This window comes from Loxodonta africana, chromosome 4 (genome assembly GCF_030014295.1).
Source record: "Loxodonta africana isolate mLoxAfr1 chromosome 4, mLoxAfr1.hap2, whole genome shotgun sequence".
NCBI lineage: Eukaryota > Metazoa > Chordata > Mammalia > Proboscidea > Elephantidae > Loxodonta > Loxodonta africana.
This window is the reverse complement of record NC_087345.1, coordinates 14,655,422-14,676,277: the sequence shown is the minus strand read 5'-3', so window position 1 is coordinate 14,676,277 and position 20,856 is coordinate 14,655,422. Positions and strand designations below refer to the sequence as shown.

General features: G+C 45.0%; 1 protein-coding gene across 1 annotated transcript in view; it reads right to left on the bottom strand.

The window, feature by feature from the left end:
* The window catches only part of FAM227A (family with sequence similarity 227 member A), a 65,526-nt gene that overhangs the window by 28,211 nt on the left and 16,459 nt on the right, over positions 1–20,856 (bottom strand). Inside the window, 3 exon segments of the mRNA XM_064285112.1 lie at positions 12,425–12,543; positions 15,674–15,797; positions 16,725–16,829. Of these exon segments, the coding sequence (XP_064141182.1) occupies positions 12,425–12,543; positions 15,674–15,797; positions 16,725–16,829 (348 nt within the window).

The window sequence follows — 20,856 nt, the reverse complement described above, 5'->3', positions numbered from 1 at the left end:
ATGACCTTCACAACTCTGCAGGATCCAGGCCCCACCTACTTCCCCAGCCTCAACTCCTGCCTCTCTTCCTCACGCTCCCTGGGATCCATGGGATCCAGTATCAGTGGCCTTTTCTCTGTTCTCTGAATATGCCAAGCTTTTTATTTATTTGACTTAGGGCTTTTGCACATGCTGTTCCTTCTTCCTAGGGGCTCTTCCATTCACTATTCTGATGGCTGACTCCTCGTTTTTTTTTTCTCAGCTCAAATGTCACCTCCTGGTGGTGCAATGGTTAAGAGGTGAGCTGCTAACCAAAAGATCTCTCCTTGAAAACCCTATGGGGCAGTTCTACTCTGTCCTACAAGGTTGCTATGAGACAGAATTGACTCGACAGCAGTGGGTTTTTTGTTCAATGGGGGTAGATATTTAGCACATGTATGTTCCAAACGTTCTTCCTTTTCCATATTATGAGACCCATGCTTCACAGTACAAGACTTAAGTTGCTCTTCCAGCTTTCCTTGTGGCTGGGGTACAGGCATTCAACCTAGGCTCTACCCTTCAAATGTACTGCACTTGCACGAGACTTCAAGATAGAAATGAGCAATGTAAAAAAGTGGGAACTATGCAGATTCTAGTATTGTTTTTTTTTTTCCAGACTCCAGTTCTTGGAGAGACTGTTGCAGAAGCAACTGGTTTTTCAAGTAAAGCAGTGTGGAACTTTTAGCATCCTGTTCCCAATGACATTGGTGCACAGCAGTGTTCTTTGCAGGAGTGTCGTGGTTTGGGCAACATACGTAGCCTCTGAAACTAATGGACTGGCGCTTCTAGAGGGTGCTGTGTACCACTAATATTCTTTGGGATGTTCCTTTCTGTTTACATCAGCTAAGGTGGATGCTCCTGTTTGCGATGAAGAACTCTGATGATGATTTCTCCTTATAGAGGACTTCTTTGACTAAGACCTTTAATATTTATTAAATGAATAAATGACCCAGTCTGTAATAAGTAGGGGCCCTACATTCAACAAAGTCCAGTGCCCATTTCTGATAAAAACTCTCAATAAAATGGCTATGGAAGGGAAATTCCTCAATGTAATAAAGGGCATCTATACAAAACCAACAACCAACATCATTCTTAATGGAGAGAGGCTTGAAAACATTCCCCTTGAGAACAGGAACAAGACAAGGATGCCCTTTATCACCATTCCTATTTAACATTGTGCTGGAAGTTCCAGCTAGAGCAATAAGGCAAGAAAAAGAAATAAAAGGGCATCCAAATTTGTAAGGAAGAAGTAAAACTGTCCCTATTTGCAGACAATATGATGCTATACAGAGAAAACCCAAAAGACACCATGAGAAAACTACCGGAACTAATAGAAAGATTCAGCAGAATAGCAGGATACTAGATAAACATACAAAAATCAGTTGGATTCCTACATACCAATAAGGAGAACTATGAAAAGGACATCAGGAAAACAATATCATTTACAATGGCCCCTAAAAAAAATAAAATACTTAGAAATAAATCTAACCAGGGACATAAAAGACCTATACAAAGAAAACTACAAAACACTACTGCAAGAAACCAAAAGAGATCTACATAAATGGAAAAATATACCATCTTCGTGGATAGGTAGACTTAACATTGTGAAAATGTCAGTTCTACCCAAAGCAATCTACAAATACAATGCAATTCTGATCCAGATACCAACAGCATTCTTTAAAGAGATGGGAAAATTAATCATTAACTTAATTTGGAAAGGGAAGAGGCCCCAGATAAGTAAAGCACTATTGAAGAAAAAGAATAAAGTAGGAAGACTTGTACTACCTGACCTCAGAATCTACTATACAGCTACAGTAGTCAAAACAGCCTGGTAGCACTGAATTGGTTTTTTTTACTGGTACAATGACAGACACACTGAACAGAATTGAGTCCCAGATATAAATCCATCTACCTACACTCACCTGATCTCCAACAAGGGCCCAAAGTCCATCAAATGGGGAAAAGACAGACTTTTTAACAAATGGTGCTGGCAAAACTGGATGTCCATCTGCAAAAAAATGAAGCGGGACCCATACCTCACATCATACACCAAAACTAATTCAAAATGGACCAAAGAGCTAAATATAAAACCATTTAGGTCACAGAAGAAAAAATAGGGTCAATGCTAGAGGCCCTAATACACGACATTAACAGAATACAAACCATAACTAACAATACACAAATACCAGAAGATAAGCTAGATAAATGGGTTGTTGTTGTTGTCAGGTGCTGTCGAGTCGGTTCCGACTCAAAGTGACCCTATGCACAACAGAACAAAACACTGCCCGGTCCCGAGCCATCCTCACAATTGTTGTTATGCTTGAGCTCATTGTTGCAGCCACTCTGTCAATCCACCTCGTTGAGGGTCATCCTCTTTTCCGCTGACCCTGTACTCTGCCAAGCACGATGTCCTTCTCCAGGGACTGATCCCTCCTGACAACATGTCCAAAGTATGTAAGATGCAGTCTCGCCATCCTAAGAAGCATTCTGGTTGTACTTCTTCTAAGACAGATTTGTTCGTTCTTTTGGCAGTCCATGGTATATTCAATATTCTTCACCAACACCACAATTCAAAGGTGTCAATTCTTCCTTGGTCTTCCTTATTAATTGTCCAGCTTTCACATGCATATGATGCGATTGAAAATACCATGGCTTGGGTCAGGCGCACCTAGTCTTCAAGGTGACATCTTCGCTCTTCAACACTTTAAAGAGGTCCTTTGCAGCATATTTACCCAATGCAATGTGTCTTTTGATTTCTTGACTGCTGCTTCCATGGGTGTTGATTGTGGATCCAAGTAAAATGCAATCCTTGACAACTTCAATCTTTTCTCCGTTGATCATGATGTTGCTCATTGGCCTAATTGTAAGGATTTTTGTTTCCTTTATGTTGAGGTGTAATCCATACTGAAGGCTGTGGTCTTTGATCTTCATTAGTAAGTGCTTCAAGTCCTCTTCACTTTCAGTAAGCAAGGCTGTGTCATCTACATAAAGCAGGTCGTCAATGAGTCTTTCTCCAATCCTGATGCCCCATTCTTCTTCATATAGTCCAGCTTCTCGGATTATTTGCTCAGCATACAGATTGAATAGGTATGGTGAAAGGATACAACCCTGACGCACACCCACTCAGTATCCCCTTGTTCTGTCTGAATAACTGCCTCTTGATCTATGTAAAGGTTCCTAATGAGCACAATTAAGTGTTCTGGAATTCCCATTCTTCACAGTGTTATCCATAATTTGTTATGATCCACACAGTCAAATGCCTTTTTGTAGTCAATAAAACACAGGTAAACATCCTTCTGCTATTCTCTGCTTTCAGCCAGGATCCATCTGACATCAGCAATGATATCCCTGGTTCCACATCCTGTTCTGAAACCAGCCTGAATTTCTGGAAGTTCCCTGTCGATATACTGCTGCAGCTGCTTTTGAATGATCTTCAGCAAAATTTTGCTTGAGTGTAATATTAATGATATTTTTCTATAATTTCCACATTCAGTTGGATCACCTTTCTTGGGAATAGGCATAAATATGGATCTTTTCCAGTCAGTTGGCCAGGAAGCTGTCTTTCATATTTCTTGGCATAGACAAGTGAGCACCTCCAGCGCTGCATCTGTTTGTTGAAATATCTCAATTGATATTCCATCAAGTCCTGGAGCCTTGTTTTTCGCCAAAGCCTTCAGAGCAGCTTGGACTTCTTTCTTCAGTACCATTGGCTCCTGATCATATGCCACCTCTTGAAATGGTTGAATATCGACTAATTCTTTTTGGTATAATGACCCTGTGTATTCCTTCCATCGTCCTTAATGCTTCCTGCGTCATTTAATATTTTCCCCATAGAATCCCACGTGTCTGTCAGTTTGTCGTACCGTGGGTGCTTGCGTGTTGCTGTGTTGCTGGAAGCTATGGCACCAGTATTCAGATACCAGCAGGGTCACCCATGGGGGACAGGTTTCAGCTGAGCTTCCAGACTAGGACAGACTAGGAAGAAGGACCTGGCAATCTACTTCTGAAAAGCACTAGCCAGTGAAAACCTTATGAATAGCAGCGGAACGCTGTCTGATATAGTGCTGGAAGATGAGCCCCCCGGGTTGGAAGGCACTGGAAAGACGACTGGTGAAGAGCTGCCTCCTCAAAGTAGAGTCGACCTTAATGACGTGGATGGAGTAAAGCTTTCGGGACCTTCATTTGCTAATGTGTCACGACTCAAAATGAGAAGAAACAGCTGCAAACATCCATTAATAATTGGAACCTGGAATGTACAAAGTATGAACCTAGGAAAATTGGAAATCATCAAAAATGAAATGGAACACATAAACATCGATATCCTAGGTATTAGTGAGCTGGAATGGACTGGTATTTGGCCATTTTGAATTGGACAATCATATAGTCTACTATGCTGGGATGGCAACTTGAAGAGGAATGGTGTTGCATTCATCGTCAAAAAGGACATTTCAAGATCTATCCTGAAGTACAATGCTGTCAGTGATAGGATAATACCCATACACCTACAAGGAAGACCAGTTAATACGACTATTATTCAAATTTATGCACCAACCACTAGGGCCAAAGATGAAGAAATAGAAGATTTTTATCAGCTGCTGCAGTCTGAAATTGATCGAACACGCAATCAAGATGCATTGATAATTACTGGTGATTGGAATGCAAAAGCTGGAAACAAAGAAGGATCGGTAGTTGGAAAATATGGCTTTGGTGATAGAAACAATCGAATGATAGAATTTTGCAAGACCAATGACTTCTTCATTGCAAATGCCTTCTTTCACCAACATAAACGGCGGCTATACACATGGACTTCGCCAGATGGAATACACAGAAATCAAATTGACTACAACTGTGGAAAGAGACAATGGAAAAGCTCAATATCACCAGTCAGAACAAGGCCAGGGGCCAACTGTGGAACAGACCATCAATTGCTCATATGCAAGTTCAAGCTGAAACTGAAGAAAATCCGAGCAAGTCCATGAGATCCAAAATATGACCTTGAGTACATCCCACCTGAATTTAGAGACCATCTGAAGAATAGATTTGACACATTGAACACTTGTGACCAAAGATCAGACGAGTTGTAGAATGACATCAAGGACATCATCCATGAAGAAAGCAAGAGGTCATTGGAGAGGCAGGGAAGAAAGAAAAGACCAAGATGGGTGTCAGATGAGACTCTGAAACTTGCTCTCAAATGTTGAGCAGCTAGAGTAAAAGGAAGAATTGATGAAGTAAAAGAGCTGAACAGAAGATTTCAAAGGGCTTCTCGAGAAGACAGTAAAGTATTATAATGACATGTGCAAAGAGCTAGAGATGGAAAACCAAAAGGGAAGAACACGCTCGGTGTTTCTCAAGCTGAAAGAACTGAAGAAAAAATTCAAGCCTCGAGTTGCAATAAGTGAACAGACATCTGGGATCGCCTAAAAATTAAACACTTATGTTCATTAAAAGATTTCACCAAAAGAGAAAAAAGAGAACCTACAGGCTGGGAAAAAAAAATTTTGACTATGACATATCGAACAAAGATCCAATCTCTAAAATCTATAGGAAAATATAACATCTCTACAACAAAAAGACAAATAATCCAATTAAACAATGGGCAAAGGATATGAACAGACACTTCACCAAAGAAGACATTCAAGCAGCTAACAGACACATGAGGAAATGATCGAGATCACTAGCCTTTAGAGAAATGCAAATCAAAACCACAATGAGATACCATCTCACCCCAACAATACTGGAAGAAATAAAAAAAAACAGAAAATAACAAACGTTGGAGAGGCTGAGGGGAGACTGGAACTCTTATGCACTGCTGGTGGGAATGCAAAATGGTATAGCCATTTTGGAAAATGATATGGTGGTTCCCTAAAAATCTAGAAATAGAAATACCATATGATCCAGCAATCCCACTCCTAGGAATATATCCCAGAGAAATAAGAGCCTTCACATGAAATAGACATATGCGCACCCATGTTCATTGCTGCATTTTCACAACTGCAAAAAGACGGACATAGCCTAGGTGCCCATCAGTGGATGAATGGGTAAACTAAATTACATACGTACAATGGAGTACTATGCAACAATAAAGAACAATGATGAACTGGCAAAGCATCTCACAACATGGATGAATCTAAGGGGCATTATGCTGAGTCAGTCACAAAAGGACAAATATTTTATGAGACCACTACTATAAAAACTGATAGGTTTATACTCAAAGGTTTACACACAAAAATAAGTAATCTTTGATGGTTACAAGGGAGGGAAGGGGTGGGAGGGAAAAACACTAAATAGATAAGTGGTAACTTTGGTGAAGGGTAAGACAGTACACAATACTGGGGAAGCCAGCAGAACTTGTCCAAGGCAAGGTCATGGAAGCTCCATAGACACATCCAAACTCCCTGAGGGACCACATTGCTGGGCTGAGGGATGTGGGGACCATGGTCTCAGGGAACATCTAGCCCAAGTGGCATAACATAGCATATAAAGAAAATGTTCTACATTCTACTTTGGTGAGTAGCGTCTGGGGTCTTAAAAGCTTGTGAGCAGCCACCTAAGATAATTCACTGGTCTCACCCCATCTGAAGCAAGGGAGAATGAAGAAAACTAAAGACATAAGGGAAAGATTAGTCCAAAGGACTAAAGGACCACAACTATCACAGCCTCCACCAGACTGAGTCCAGCACAACTAGACGATGCCCGGCTACCACCACCAACTGCTCTGACAGGGATCACGATAGCTGAGTTTTCAGAAGCAGATCACCAGGCCTTCCTTCTGAGGTACGGCTTGGTAGACTCGAACCTCCAACTTTTCAGTTGGCAGCCGAGCATGTTAACCGTTTGCACCACCTAGGGATGATAAGCACTAAAAGAAAAAAAAAAAAAACAAAAAAAAACCCCGTTGCCGGCAAGCCGATTCCAGCTCAGAGACACTATAGGGCTATAAACCAAAAAAAAAAAAACCAAACCCGTTGCTGTTGAGTCTATTCCGACTCAAAGCGACCCTACAGGACTATAGAAGAATTAAAATAGGTGGCATGATAGACAGTGGCTGGGGAGTCAGGGATGGCCTCTCCAAGGTGTGGATGGTGAAACTGGGATCTGAAGGGCAAGAAAGAGCTGGCCACTCCCTCGGGCACTCTGAGAAGCACACACTCCAGGCAAAGGCAACAGCCAGGGCAGAGGCCCAGCAGGGTATAAGCTCGGGTGTCCAAGAGGCAGAAGAAAGGCTGCTGGGCTGATGTCCGGTACTGAGGCAGAGAGTGGATACGAGGAGGCTGGAGAGAGGTGCTGGCTGGACTGCAGGCCATTTCAAGTCAGGTTAAGGAGTGTGGATTCATTCTAAGTGCACTGGAGAAGGTACTAGGAGTTTTAAGCAGAGAACAGCCGCATCTGGTGTACATTAAAAGATCACTCTGGCTGCCGTGTGGAGATGGGACAGAGGGGCAAGAGTCAAGGACGGGAGCCCTGGTGGAAGGCGACTGCTGTTATCCAGGTGAACTGCAATGCCAGGGGCTAGGTATCAAGCATTCCTCACCCGGTGAGGCCATGACAGGAGAGGTGACAGGATTTTTTTGCCAAACCCCACCCATTTATGTTTTTCCGCTTTCCAGAAAAAACAAATCGTGATTTGTAGTGTGTGGTTGATTTCAAGCTATTAGTGTGTCCTCTCTGAAGCCAGAATTGGGAAGAACCTCTAACAATGAGGATGGCAGTGGGGTGGGGAACTTACCTGGGGCAAGAGGGGCAGACACTGAGGCCATGTACGGGGATGGGGTGTGGAACATGCAAGGAACTGAAAGGAGGAAGGGCCCTCTGGCTGGAGCCCAGACAGCCAGGGAAGGCAGACTGGGCCTGGGCCAGACAAGGCAGGGCCTGCAGGTCAGTCTGTCCTCCAGGCAGCAGGGTGCGTTCTGGAAGGTGTTTTTTTATTTGGGGAAGGGGGTGCTGAGGGTGGGGGGAGTACGGTAGGGTCAGGTGGTGATGGGATGGTGTGATTCGATCTGCATTTTGAAAAGACTGGAGGAGTCCTAGAGAGGAAGGGGGAGACCAGTTAGCCCCTGCAGTAGTTACAGGAGCTCAGACCAGGCGGGTGGGCGTGGAATGGAGAGAAGTGATGGTATGGGAGGTGGCCAGAAGGTAACATCAACAGGGCAGAGGAGGAAGTAGGTGTCAGGGATGCCTTCCAGGGTTCAGGCTTAGAGCGAGGATTGACTGACAAAAAAACATAATAAAAACACCTTGTGCTGCAGCCTACGATTAAAGGCTGGCTTCTCTCCCCTCTCCTCCCATCAGGGCATTTCTGCGTCACCCTTAGTGCTCCCTCACTCACTGCACATCGGAGCACTGCCAGTGAGCATTGATGGGGCGGCTAAGATGGTGGCAGCAAGGAGGGGCAGAGGTGTGGAAGCGACGGGAAGTTACTGAGTTCCAGAAGACCCCAGGATTTCTGGAGTTCACGGGGCTCTATGGGGTCTGTGTTTGCACCTCCTCACTCACCTGAGTGCGGCAGAACTTCTTGCCACAGACTGTCTTCGGGCAGGAGAGTCTTTTATGAATGAACAAAGAAAACTCCCTTCCTAGGGAAGAGAAAAGACTGTTCTTCAGTTCCTTCTTACTGTAGGTATGACAACGACTGCAGACCAGGAGGCTTCCTGGAGGAATGCACCCATTGTGGAGACTGTCCCCCTCCCACCACCTGCACCATGCAGGGCGACACCAGCAACAGCTAGAGCTGCAGGCGCAGGACCAGCCTCAGGCACACCAGGGCCTCTATCTTGACTCCACCTGCCGAGAGACCTTGGGCAAGTGAGCTGACCTCTCTGATCCAGTCTCATGCTCCTGTTAAAGGGGACTGAACACTTGCTACCTCACAGGGCTGAAAAAACCAAACCAAACCCATTGCCGTCAAGTAGATTCCGACCCATAGCGACCCTATCGGACAGAGTAGAACTGCTCTAAGGAGCAGCTGGTAGACTTGACCTGCTGACCTTTTGATTAGCAGCCAAGGACATAATGTAAGCAGGGCCCCAGCACAGGGCCTGTGCTCGGCCCACATGAAAAAAAAAAAAGTTTGGGCTTTAAAAACAAAAACTCAAAACGCTGAAAAACTGAAATGAATAAATGTTAGATAAAATGCTTAAAAGTAACAATCTACCAATCTCATAAGGTATTACATTTAATATTCATTACAATGTCATTACATTTTAAAAATAATTCATGGGTTAGGCTGTTTCCACTCAGCGCAGGGTGACTACCAGGACAGCACACTGAGTAAGTGAGTCAATAAAGGCGCATGCTTAGAAAAGCAGCATATAAAAGCCTACGGTGTCTGCCCTGACTAAGGGGCGGCTGTTATACTTCCTAAGGAGCCCTGGTAGCACAGTGGTTAAGTGCTTGGCTGCTAACTGAAAGGTTGGTGGTTCAAACCCACCAGCAGCTCCCATTAGAGCCTTGGAAACTTTATGGGGTAGTCCTACTCTGTCCTATAGGGTCACTACGAGTCAGAATTGACTCCCTGCCACCACCACCCCAAAAACAACATTATACTTCCTAGGCAGTAACAGCAGCCATACTCTTCCTCAAGGGTTGCCAGGTTTTCTCTTCCTTTGTGCCCTCAACCAGGGCTTCTCACACTGGAATGTGCAAACAGACCACTTGGGGATCTTGGTAAACTGCAAAGTCTGATTCAGCTGATCTGGGGTGAGGCTGATGATGCTGGTCCATGGACCACACTTTGAGCAGCAAGGCTGCAGACGGTCTTCAGCATGCAGAAGGTTGCCACGCTGTGGGCAGAGAGAGGAAGGCCAACAGCCTGCTTCCTCATCCAGGGAGCCAAGAGAGGGGAGAGGCCTCAAGGGGCTGGGCTGCTGAAGTCACAGCCCCTCCCCCATTCTCCAAGCTATGTTTGCTTGTATGAAGGAGGAGCTGGAAGAGCCCTGGTGGCGCAGTGGTTATGCAGTTGGCCACTAACCAAAAGGTCAGCGTTTTGAGCCCACCAGCAGCTCCATGGGAGAAAGACATGGCAGTCTGCTTCCATAAAGGTTTACAGCCTTGGAAACCCTGCGGGGCAGTTCTACTCTGTCCTATAGGGTCACTGTGAAACAGAGTCTGGGTGGGTTTGAACTGCCAGCCTTTCGGCTAGTAGTCGAGTGCTTAGCTGTTTGTGCTACCCAGGGACTCCATACAACTTTGTAAACACATGAAAAAAAAAAAAGAAAACTAAATTGTACGCTTTTAAAGGGGTGAATTTTATGGTATGTGAATTACGCCTTGCTGAAGCTCTGTGTGTGTATACAAATACGCACACATATGCACACAAGCATATATAAAACTAATGGCCTAACTTCAAGATCCCATGGCTTCTTCCTAGGCCTTGCTTCTGAGGTCCTCTCTACAGCAGCTGGCACTGCTGTCCATCCGCTGTTAAAGCCTCCCTTGGCCATGGCCCTGTTCTCTGGACTCCTCCCACTTCCCTGGCTTCTCTTTCTTCTCCCACTTCCTAAAGGTAGGTGCTCCTCGACACTCTGATTCCTTGATATTCTCATCTAGAGATAATTCCAACAAGCATATCTATTTGAATAAATTCCCAATTGAGATTCCCAGCCCTGACCTCTCTCCTACGGCATTGCCAAGGGTGTAGTGGACATCTCCACCAAGATGTTTATCATCACCTCAAATTTGTCAGGTCTACATTGAACCTGTGGCCTTTTCCCCCAGACGTGCTCCTCCTTTTGACTTCCTAGTTCTCAATGGAATATCTGCAAATGCTGGATGCTAGATGCTTAGAGTTGTGAGAATGTGGACCCCAACCCAGTTCTCATTCCCCCAGGCCTGACTGTCTCTGATTCTGCACTCAGATTTCCATGAGCTTCCATTTCCCTTATGGCCTCATAGTCCGTCTTCACAGTTCCGCAACCCTCGCTCATACTTGCCTCATGACATAGGTTCCTACCCTCCAGAGGGGGAACCCTGGGGGCATCTCATCCAACCTTCCAGCCAACATAGGCCCTTCTGGAGAGCAAGCTAGCAGCTCTGCCAGGGCCCTTCCAGAGAGAAAATGCTCCCCTCAGCATGAGACATTCCTGCCTCTTAGGGTGTCTTTGCTTCCTGCTGACTGTCCTTAGTTTCCCCAAGCATATTAGACTCAGGGAGAAGAATGGCTTAATTGGTCAGAGAGGCCAAAGACTGACAAAAGCATGAGGTTTATCAGGTAGTCTGGGCAAAATTCTGGCTCCTCAACTGTGCCAGGCAGCCTTGTGCATATTAACGCTTCTACACCTCAATTCCTTGTCTGTAAAATGGACATACAGCATCTGGCTAATGAAATCACCTAGTGATATAAAAGACATAACAGGGCCTCAAACACAGTGGCTGCCTCAGAGGAAAAAAATCAGTATGCATTAGCATTATTTTTTTAGCCAATAAGACTTACAGCTATGTGTTCAGACTCATTGACAATTTGAACTGTTTTCACTATATTTAAGAAAAAAATAAGCCCCTCACTCCCATCTCCCAAGTGTCCTGTATATCACTAGGGGGTTTCATTAGCCAGATGCTGTCTGCCTCCTGAGTCCTAGATTATTGGCCATTAAAGGGGTTTGCTGCATCCGTGGGTACCCCATAAAAAGGGGCAGACTACCCCCAGCTAGTGAAAACACCTGTCTAGCCCACAAGTGTGTCTTTGTGGCTTTGCAGTCCTGAGTTTGAATCTTAGCTCAGACATCTGTGGGATGGTTACCCATCTCACATGCTGTTCCCTCTGGCTGAAACAGACATCCTTCCCTCTAGTCACTGCCTAAAACACCTACCCTTCAAGACTCAGCTTAAATGTCACTTCCCGGCCTTCTCAGGGCTAGATTGGGTGCCTTCCCAGGACTGCCTCAGCACCCTGTGTCCCCTGTCACGGTGCCCAATCCACTGTAGTATAATTGTGCTGCCTGCGAGGCGGGAGCTGTGCTTGCCTCCTGGCGTTCAGCACAGTGCCTGACACACAGCACTCACTGTGTGCTTGTTGAGCGAAATAAACAAGTCACCTTGGGTAAGTTGCTTATCTTCTCTGAACTTTAGTTCCCTCATCTGTAAAGTGGATTTAATAAGAATGTGCTCTTCAGCTGGTTGTTGTGAGGATTAAATAGAAAGGCTAAAGAGCCCAGCACAGTGCCTAGCACAGGGTAGACACCCAATACCTGGCACCCACTATTACAAAATTCCACCCCCCACAGCCTAACAATTATGTTGTGCCGACTCTACCTACAGGTCACAAACATTTACATTTCAGTTATGTTGGTGGCTAGTTTGGGGTAGGTGAGAGAGAACCTGGCCTGAGGACTTATCTACAAGGTCCTTCCCTGCCTCAATTAGACAGTGGTTAGATGCAGCAGGGGGCAAAAGGGGCAGAAGTCCATACTGGTATCTTACCCTTTATCAGTCTTTTTCTCTGTAACATTAATTCTTCTCTCCGGAATCTCTCTGGGTCCAGTTCTGAGTAGTCCCAGTCGTTATAGCTCTGTGGGCAAGGATATATACCTAACGGGGGGTCAAGAATGATAGTGAATATTTAAACAAAAGAGAACAGAAGCAAAAACAGGACAGAGGACCGCAGAGGCCTCTGAGACGCCCCCTGCTGGTCCTAGTCGGATTGGGCTTCAGTATTAGCTCTGCCCCACATTGGCCTTGTGGCTTTGGGCAAGACACTTCCTCTATAAAGCGCTTTGGCGTCTTCATCTGGAAAATGGGGATAATGATGCCTGCCTGCCTATCTGTGCTATACAAATGTGAAGGCATTGTAATTATTTATTTTCCTATCCACCTTCTCTGCTCTTGCTGGACTCTGAGCTCCCTGAAGGCAGGGGCTGGGTCTTCTTCCTCTTTATCTCCAGGGTTTGGTATTGGACATGGTACATAATAAACAGATGCTTAATAAATGTTTTTTGACTGTATTATCACATTTAGCTAAGTGCCTGCAATAGGTTCCCCCGAATATCTGATGGTGTTAATATTCTTCCTTTAAGGAAATTATGTGTTTCGGGGTTCTGGCTTTTTGGAATCTGGACCCTCAGGCATTAGAGGTTTGCTACTTTCTCCCTCGGTTCTTTTATTTAGGATGGAAAAGGCCAAGGCCTCCTTGAAAAGCATGAGCAGCTGTGCAAAGCTGCTGGCTTCCTTGTGCAAAATAAACAGACAGGAATGAGTTGGAGGAAGGGGGCTCTGCTTTGGACAAAAAGGAGGAAGAGAAGAGAGTCAGAACAGGAGGCAGGACGACATAGCGGTCACAGGCCTACCTTTGGAGTCAGACTACCTGGATTTTAATACCTGCTCCCACATTTGTTGGCTGTTGGGCTTCTTTGATCCTCAGCCTCCCAACCTTCCCTTCCTTCCACTGCAGGGAGTGCACATTAAGAGGATTAAGTGGGTGTGCAGAAAAGAGTTACAGCAGGCCAGAGACAGCTGTCCTAACAAAAGCCTGCTTACAAGGTTGGCCTTTGCTGGTGTCTGCAAACTCGGCTGGGAAGCAGTTCCCTCCACTGACATAAAACTTCCTGTAACTGGTAAGAGTGGCTCACTCTGTCTAGGCTGTGTGTACAAATGATGTGGTTTATACTGAACACCTGCTTTCCTTCTGGGAGCCTGAATTTGGGTCTACACTAGACAGAAGGTGCTTACGTGACCAGGCCCTAAAAAAACCTTGGGCGCTGAATCTCTAATGGGCTCCCCCAGGCAGAAGCGTCATGCATATGTTTCTGATTTTTGTTGCTGGGGGAAGAGTGCACTGCGTGGCTCCTCACGGGAGGAAGAGAGCATAGGAAGCCCACACGTGGATTCCTCCAGACCCCCACCTGTCTTCTTCCCTTATGATCCAGCTGTGTACCTTTATGACATCACGGTAATAAATCTTAGCTGTGAGTAAAACTGTGTGCTCCATCCTGTGAGTCCTTCCAGTGACTCTCTGAACATGGGGGTGGCCTTGGGGACCCCTGCCACGATGGGGTAGGTAAAAAGCACTTACTTAGCATAGCACCTAGTACACAGGAACCTCTCAACAAACTGAAGCTTAAAAGAAAAGTTAACAGACTTTATTTTTTACAGCACTTTTAGGTTTACTGAAAAATTGGGCAGAAAGTACAGAGTTCCCAAATACTCCCTCTCCCCTTGTCCAAAGTTTCTCCTCTGATTAAAATCTTACATTGGGTGGTACATTTGTTACAACTGATGAGCAGATAATACATTTTTATTAACTAAAATCTATAGTTTACATTAGCATTCACTCATTGTGTTGGCAAGTTCTATGGGTCCTGACAAATGCATAATGTCATGTACTCACCCTTACAGACTCACACAGGATAGTTACACTGCCCTAGAAATCCCGTGTTCCACCTATTCATCCCTCTCCCCTCCCCATTCCCCCCATCCCACGTCATGTAGTTGGAATCCTACAATATGTAGTCTTTCCAGCTGGCTTCTTTCACTTAGCAGCATGCATTTAAGGTTCCTCCATGTCTTTTCATCATTTCTTTTTATCTTGAATAATACTCCCTGGTATAGATGCGGAGCCCTGGTGGCGCAGTGGTTAAGAGCTTGGCTGCGAACCAAAAGGTGAGCAGTTCGAATCCACTAGCTGCTCCTTGGAAACCCTATGGGACAGTTCTACTTTGCCCTATAGGGTCACTATAAGTTGGTGTATTGAGCATGGTTTTTTGTATAGATGTATTATGGTTTGTGTGTCCATTCATTTACTGAAGGACGTGTTGGTTGCTTCCAATTCTTGCCATCATGCAATAAACATTTGTGTGCAGGTTTTTGTGTGGACAGAAGTTTTCAACACGTTTCAGTAAATACCTAGGAGTGCGACTGTCGGATTGTGTGGTTAGCCTGTGTTTAGCTTTGGAAGAAGCTGCCAAGTTGGCTTCCAAAGTGGCTGTTCCATTTTGCGTTCCCAGCAGCCATGAATGAGAGTTCCTATTTGCTCCACATCCTTGCCAGCACTTTGTGTTGTCAGTGTTTCAGATTTCAGCCATTCACATCGGTGTGTAGTGCTCTCTCTCCGTGGTTTTAATTTGCAATTCCCTAATGACATATGAGGCGAAGCATCTTTTCATTTGCTTATTTGCCATCTGTATGTCTTTGGTGAGGTATCTGTCCAGGTTTTTTGTGTACTTTTTAATTGGGTTGTTCGTTTAATCATAGCTTTTAATAACTTGAGAAGGGGGATGCGGGGACAGTGACTGGAAGGGAATAGTAAAAACAAACGTCAAGCTGGCACCAAGTGAGGGGAGTGACTACAGTTGGGCCACCTGGGGTCACGTGGAGATGGAAGGGTGGGATTATCCAAGCAGCATACTGTTTTTGAGTTCCTGGGTTCTGGTTCCATCAGACCCCACCAGATGGTTAACTGAGGAGGCTGTGCTAAAACACCAAGATCTTGTTAGTAGAGGACCCCGGCTCCCTGCAGATGTCTCCGGGTGCAAAAGGGGAACTGGGAAGAAATGTCTCAAAACTGAACTAGTAGAAAATTGGGGCTCTACTACACACTTCACTTTCTTTAATGTGAAGGAGAGAAAAGGAAGATTGTTTTGATGAAGGCAATCACGTACCCGGGCTCAGCTGGAAAACTTGTTTCCAGAATTGCTTTCCCCCGTAGAAAGAAATCACCTCTCACCTGAAATCCACAGGCTCATCGTATTACAGATGTCGGTCTTGAACTCGTGTGTGTTGAACAAGGACTGTGGGAAGCAGGAGCAGAAGCTGGTGTACAAGCCTTTGCTCATGAGGCTCGGCAACCTCTGGGGGGCAAGCAGAGCTCAATCAAGGTTTTTGATATTTCTACACCAAGGAAAAGAGCCCCTGACCTCAGAAAGGATCTGTGATAAGATTCTTCTTTCTTATAAAATACCAACCAAAGGGACAATTCTAACAATTATTGGAAGCCTACTATGTGCCAAGAGCTCTGGTGGCTCAGTGGTTAAGAGCTTGGCTGCTAACTGAAAGATCGGCAGTTCGAATCCACCAGCTGCATAGTGCAGTTCTACTCTGTCCTATAGGGTTGCTGTGAGTTGGAATCAACTCGACGGCAACAGGGTTGGTTTTATTTATTTATATTTTGGTTTAGTATGTGTCAGGTCTTTACAAATGCTACCTTATTTCGTAGTTACCATTCCGTTTTTGGGATTCAAAACCCAAGTTGATCTAACTCCAAAATCTTTGTTCTTTCTAGGTCTGTGCCTTGCACACAGTAAGCACTCAATAGCGATTTGTTGTCTGACAAACTTTACCCAACACCATGCTGCTTCCTGTTCTAAAGGGAAGCAATTTCCCCCTTACGAGGCCACCTATCTCCCCAGAGATAACCATTGCTAAGAGTTTCGTAAATTTTTTTCTATTCGTAGGCACAGATACATATATACATATACATTTACACATATATTTATATTTTTTTCAAAAGAGGGATGAGTGAACATAGAATTGAGTAAATGGCTTTTTTCCATCCAAATGATATGATTACATCTTTCTCAATCAGTAACATATAGATCTACCTGATTTTTTTGGAACGGCTGCATTTCACATTAGTGTACATTTAAATCACAACTTACTAACTCCTCCTTTTTGGAAAGGAGCTTCTGTTGGTGCTGTTCTTTAGAAAGGACACCCACTGGTGCCAGAGCAAGTAGACGTCTAATGTGATTTCTTTTTCTAAAGTGGTTGATGCTCACTTTTAAGAGAGCCTCTTCGTAGTGGGACCTGGGCTCATTAAATAAAAGACGGGCGTAGCTTCTGGCTATCCGGTCAAACAGCTTCTTCTGGATCTCCTTGTTTGGCTACCGGAAATAAAAATGGGAAAGGAGTTACTACTGTCCCTGTGGAAACAGCCAAGGGGCTGGGGTTCTTAAATTGGTATTTCTCTCATTTTTAGGAATTTTATTCTCAAGATACTTAACCTCAGTTCTGCATCCCACTTTGGTGAGTGTGTCTCAGGTCTTAAAAGCTAGCAAGCAGCAATCTAAGATGCATCAGTTGGTCTCAACTCACCTGGAGCAAAGAAGAATGAAGAACACCAAAGACACAAAGAAAATACTAGCCCAAGAGACAGGAAAGGGCTACATAAACCAGAGACTCCATCAGACCGAGACCAGGAGAACTAGATGATGCCTGGCGACCACCAATGACCACCCTGACAGGGAACACAACAGGGAATCCTTGATGAAGCAGGAGAAAAGGGGGATGCAGACCTCAAATTCTAATAAAAAGAGCAGACTTAATGGTCTGAATTAGACTGGAGGGACCCCAGAGGTCATGGCCCCCAGACTCTCTGTTAGCCCAAAACTAAAACCATTCCCGAAGCCAGCTCTTCAGACAAAGATTAGACTGGACTATAAGACATAAAATGATATTGCTGAGGAGTGTGCTTCTTAGCTCAGGCAGACACATGAGACTATGTGGGCAGCTCCTGTCTGGAGGAGAGACCAGAAGCCAGAGGGGGACAGGAGCTCCTTGAATGGACTGGGTAAATACAGGGTGGAGAGGAGTGTGCTGTCAAATGGTAGGGAGTGCAACTAGGGTCAAATAACAATGCGTGTATAGGTTTTTGTATGAGAAATTGACTTGAATTGTAAACTTTCACTTAGAGCACAATTAAAAAAAGATATTTAACTTTTTACGCTTTATGAAATAATATACTCATTTGTTTTATAGAGTTTATAAAGAATGTACGTAGAGGCAGAATATTGCTGAAGAAAGATCCCTGACTCTGGGTCATAAGATTCTGTGTTTTCTATTCTTAGTCCTGCCCTTAACCAGCCACTTGACATGGACCAGCTCCCAAAGCTCCCGAGAAGGAAGTGCGTGCTCAGGCCAAAACCTAGAGCACTCCACTTCCCTATCCCCACAGCCCATGGGTCATCAAGTCCTGTTGGCTCTACCCCCAAGCTATATCCCCAAACTGATGGCTACAGTGAGCAAGAGGCAGACCAGCATAGCATGATACTTGAGGGCATGGATTTCAGAGCCAGACAGCCTGGGTTCAATTCTCAACTCTATGACCTTGGGCAAGTTACTTTACTCCTTTGTATGTTCTTCCATCTGCAAAATAGAACCTACTTCATGGGGTTAGTGGCAGATTTGATGTATTCAGAAATATCTTAGTACTTGGAATAGAATTTCGTACACAGTGAGTGCTATATAAGGTTTAGCTGCTATCTCCACTACTGCCACCCTAATCCAAGCCACCAGCATTGCTCTGCTGGACCCCAAGAGTCAATCCCTAACTGTCCTCTCTGTCTTTGCTGGTGCCCAGAGCAGTCAGAGTCATCTTCTTAAAATGTTAATTAGATTATATCACTTGGAAAAACCCTCCAATGGTTTCTCATACTGCGAGGTACAGAAGGCAATTTGGCCTTTGTTCTGGGTTCCTGAGAGCCAGACCACACCTGAGGCTGACGAGTGGGGGGCTCACCTGGGGACCCAATGTTGAGTAGCCTCAGGGGGTATCATGTAATCTATCATAACCGTGGAAGGCCAATAAGAGCCCTGAACCCTAAGGCTCAGATCAACTTCCTGGTTGAGAGCTTCCTTGTTGGGGAGGCCCTCCTGGTTGGCAAGAACATCTGTTCTCAGGAAGGTTGTGTGTCTCTGGGGACATGGAAGCTTCACGCTGGAAATCCTCTCAGACCTCACTCTATGCATCTCTCCATTGGCATCCCTTTTGGTTATAATAAATCTGTAGTCGTATACATGACATCCCACTGCCATTGAGTCGATTCCAACTCATAGTGCTCCTATAGGACAGAGTAGAATTGCCCCATAGGGTTTCCAAGGCTGTAATCTTTTTTTTTTTTATTGTGCTTAAAGTAAAAGTTTACAAATCAAGTCAGTCTCTCATACAAAAACAAGGCTTTTAATCTTTATGGAAGCAAACTGCCACATCTTTCTCCCATGGAGTGGCTAGTGAGTTCGAACCGCTGACCTTTTGGTTAGCAGCTGAGTGCTTTAGCCACTGCACCCCCAAGGGCTCCTTAAGTATGATACACTCTCTGTGAATTCTGTGAGTCGTTCCAGCAAATTATTGAACCCAAAGGGGCAGTGGGAGCCAGGATGTCAGAAAGTAAGAGTATAGTGTGAACTCCTGAGTTTGTGGCTGGTATCCTGAACAGGTAGTGAGAAACCAGCCCCAAAATTGTGACCAGCAGGTCAGAAGGTTGGGGTATCATATGGACTCCCCAAACTTACAGCTGGTATCATCTGCCTATTTGGCAGTCTGAAGGACGGTGTCCTTTTAACTTGTGGGCTCTGACTTGGCTTCGGGTGGCTAGGGTCAGAGAGAGAGAGAGAGAGTGCCACGGGGCAGCTGGTGATGAGGATGGAAAAGTGGGAATACAAAGGCTGGATCAATCCGATCCACATTCTGAAGACGGGATTCATGCTGTTCTTACTGTGCAACTGGCGACAAAGACAGGATTTGCCCCTTACTTATCACACAAACTTAAAACCCCAGCTCCCCACTCTGGCCAGCATCTGCCCACCTGTCAGCCTCCAGCACCTGCCTACCTGTCTACCTCACCTTCCACTCTCCTTTTTACCCATACTGGCAGCCCCTAGGGAGTTCCTTAAACTGCTCCTTGAAAATGCTAAGCTCCTTCCCTCCTCAGGGCCTTTGCTCTTGTTGTTTCCCTTACTTAGAACGCTCTCCCCAAAGATTTTCACACGGCTGGTCACTTCTGTTCAGGTTTCAAAGAAGCTGCCCACTCGTTCACCACCAAACTGTCTTAGTCATCTGGTGCTGCTTCAACAGAAATACCACACGTGGATGGCTTTAACAAAGGGAGGTTTATTCTCTCACAGTCTAGTAGGCTACAAGCCCAAATTCAGGGCATCAGCTCCAGAGGAAGGTTTTCTCTCTCTCTGTCGGCCTTCTCATCAATCTTCCTGAACTAGGAGCTTCTCCACACAGGAACCCTGGGTCCAAAGGATGGGCTCTGTTCCCGGCACTGCTTTCTTGGTGGTATGAGGTCCCCCCCGTCATGGGTTGAATTATGTCTCCCCAAAAATGTGTGTATGAACTTGGTTAGGCCATGATTCCCAGTGTTCTGTGTTTGTCCTCCGTTTTGTGATTGTAATTTTATGTTAAAGAGGATTAGGGTGGGATTGTAACACCCTTACCAGGTCACATTCCTGATCCACTGTAAAGGGAGTTTTCCTGGGTGTGGCCTGCACCACCTTTTACCTCTCAAGAGATAAAAGGAAAGAGAAGCAAGCAGAGAGCTGGGGAACCTCATACCACCAAGAAAGCAGCGCCAGGACCAGAGCGCGTCCCTTGGACCTGAAGTTCCTGTGCTGAGATGCTCCCAGACCAAGGGAAGACTGATGACAAGGACCCTGCTCCAGCACTGAAAGAGAAAGAGAAAGCCTTCTGGAGCTGACGCCCTGAATTTGGACTCGTAGTATACTAGGCTGTGAGAGAATAAATTTCTCTTTGTTAAAGCCATCCACTTGTGGTATTTCTGTTATAGGAGCACTAGATGACTAAGACACTCCCTTTCTGCCCACTTCCTTTTCTTTTTATCTCTTCTAAAATAAAAGGAGGTGCAGGCCACACCCAAGGGAAACTACCTTTACACTGGATCAGGGATGCGACCTTAGTAAGGGTGTTACAATCCCACCCTGATCCTCTTTAACATAAAATTACAATCACAAAATGGAGGACAACCACACAATACTGGGAATCATGGCCTAACCAAGTTGACACATATTTTGGGGGGACACAATTCAATCCATGACACACACTAACCAGTCTTAGTTCCAGGCTCTTTCCACTATTAGAAATCATCTTATTTACTCAGTTCTATGAAA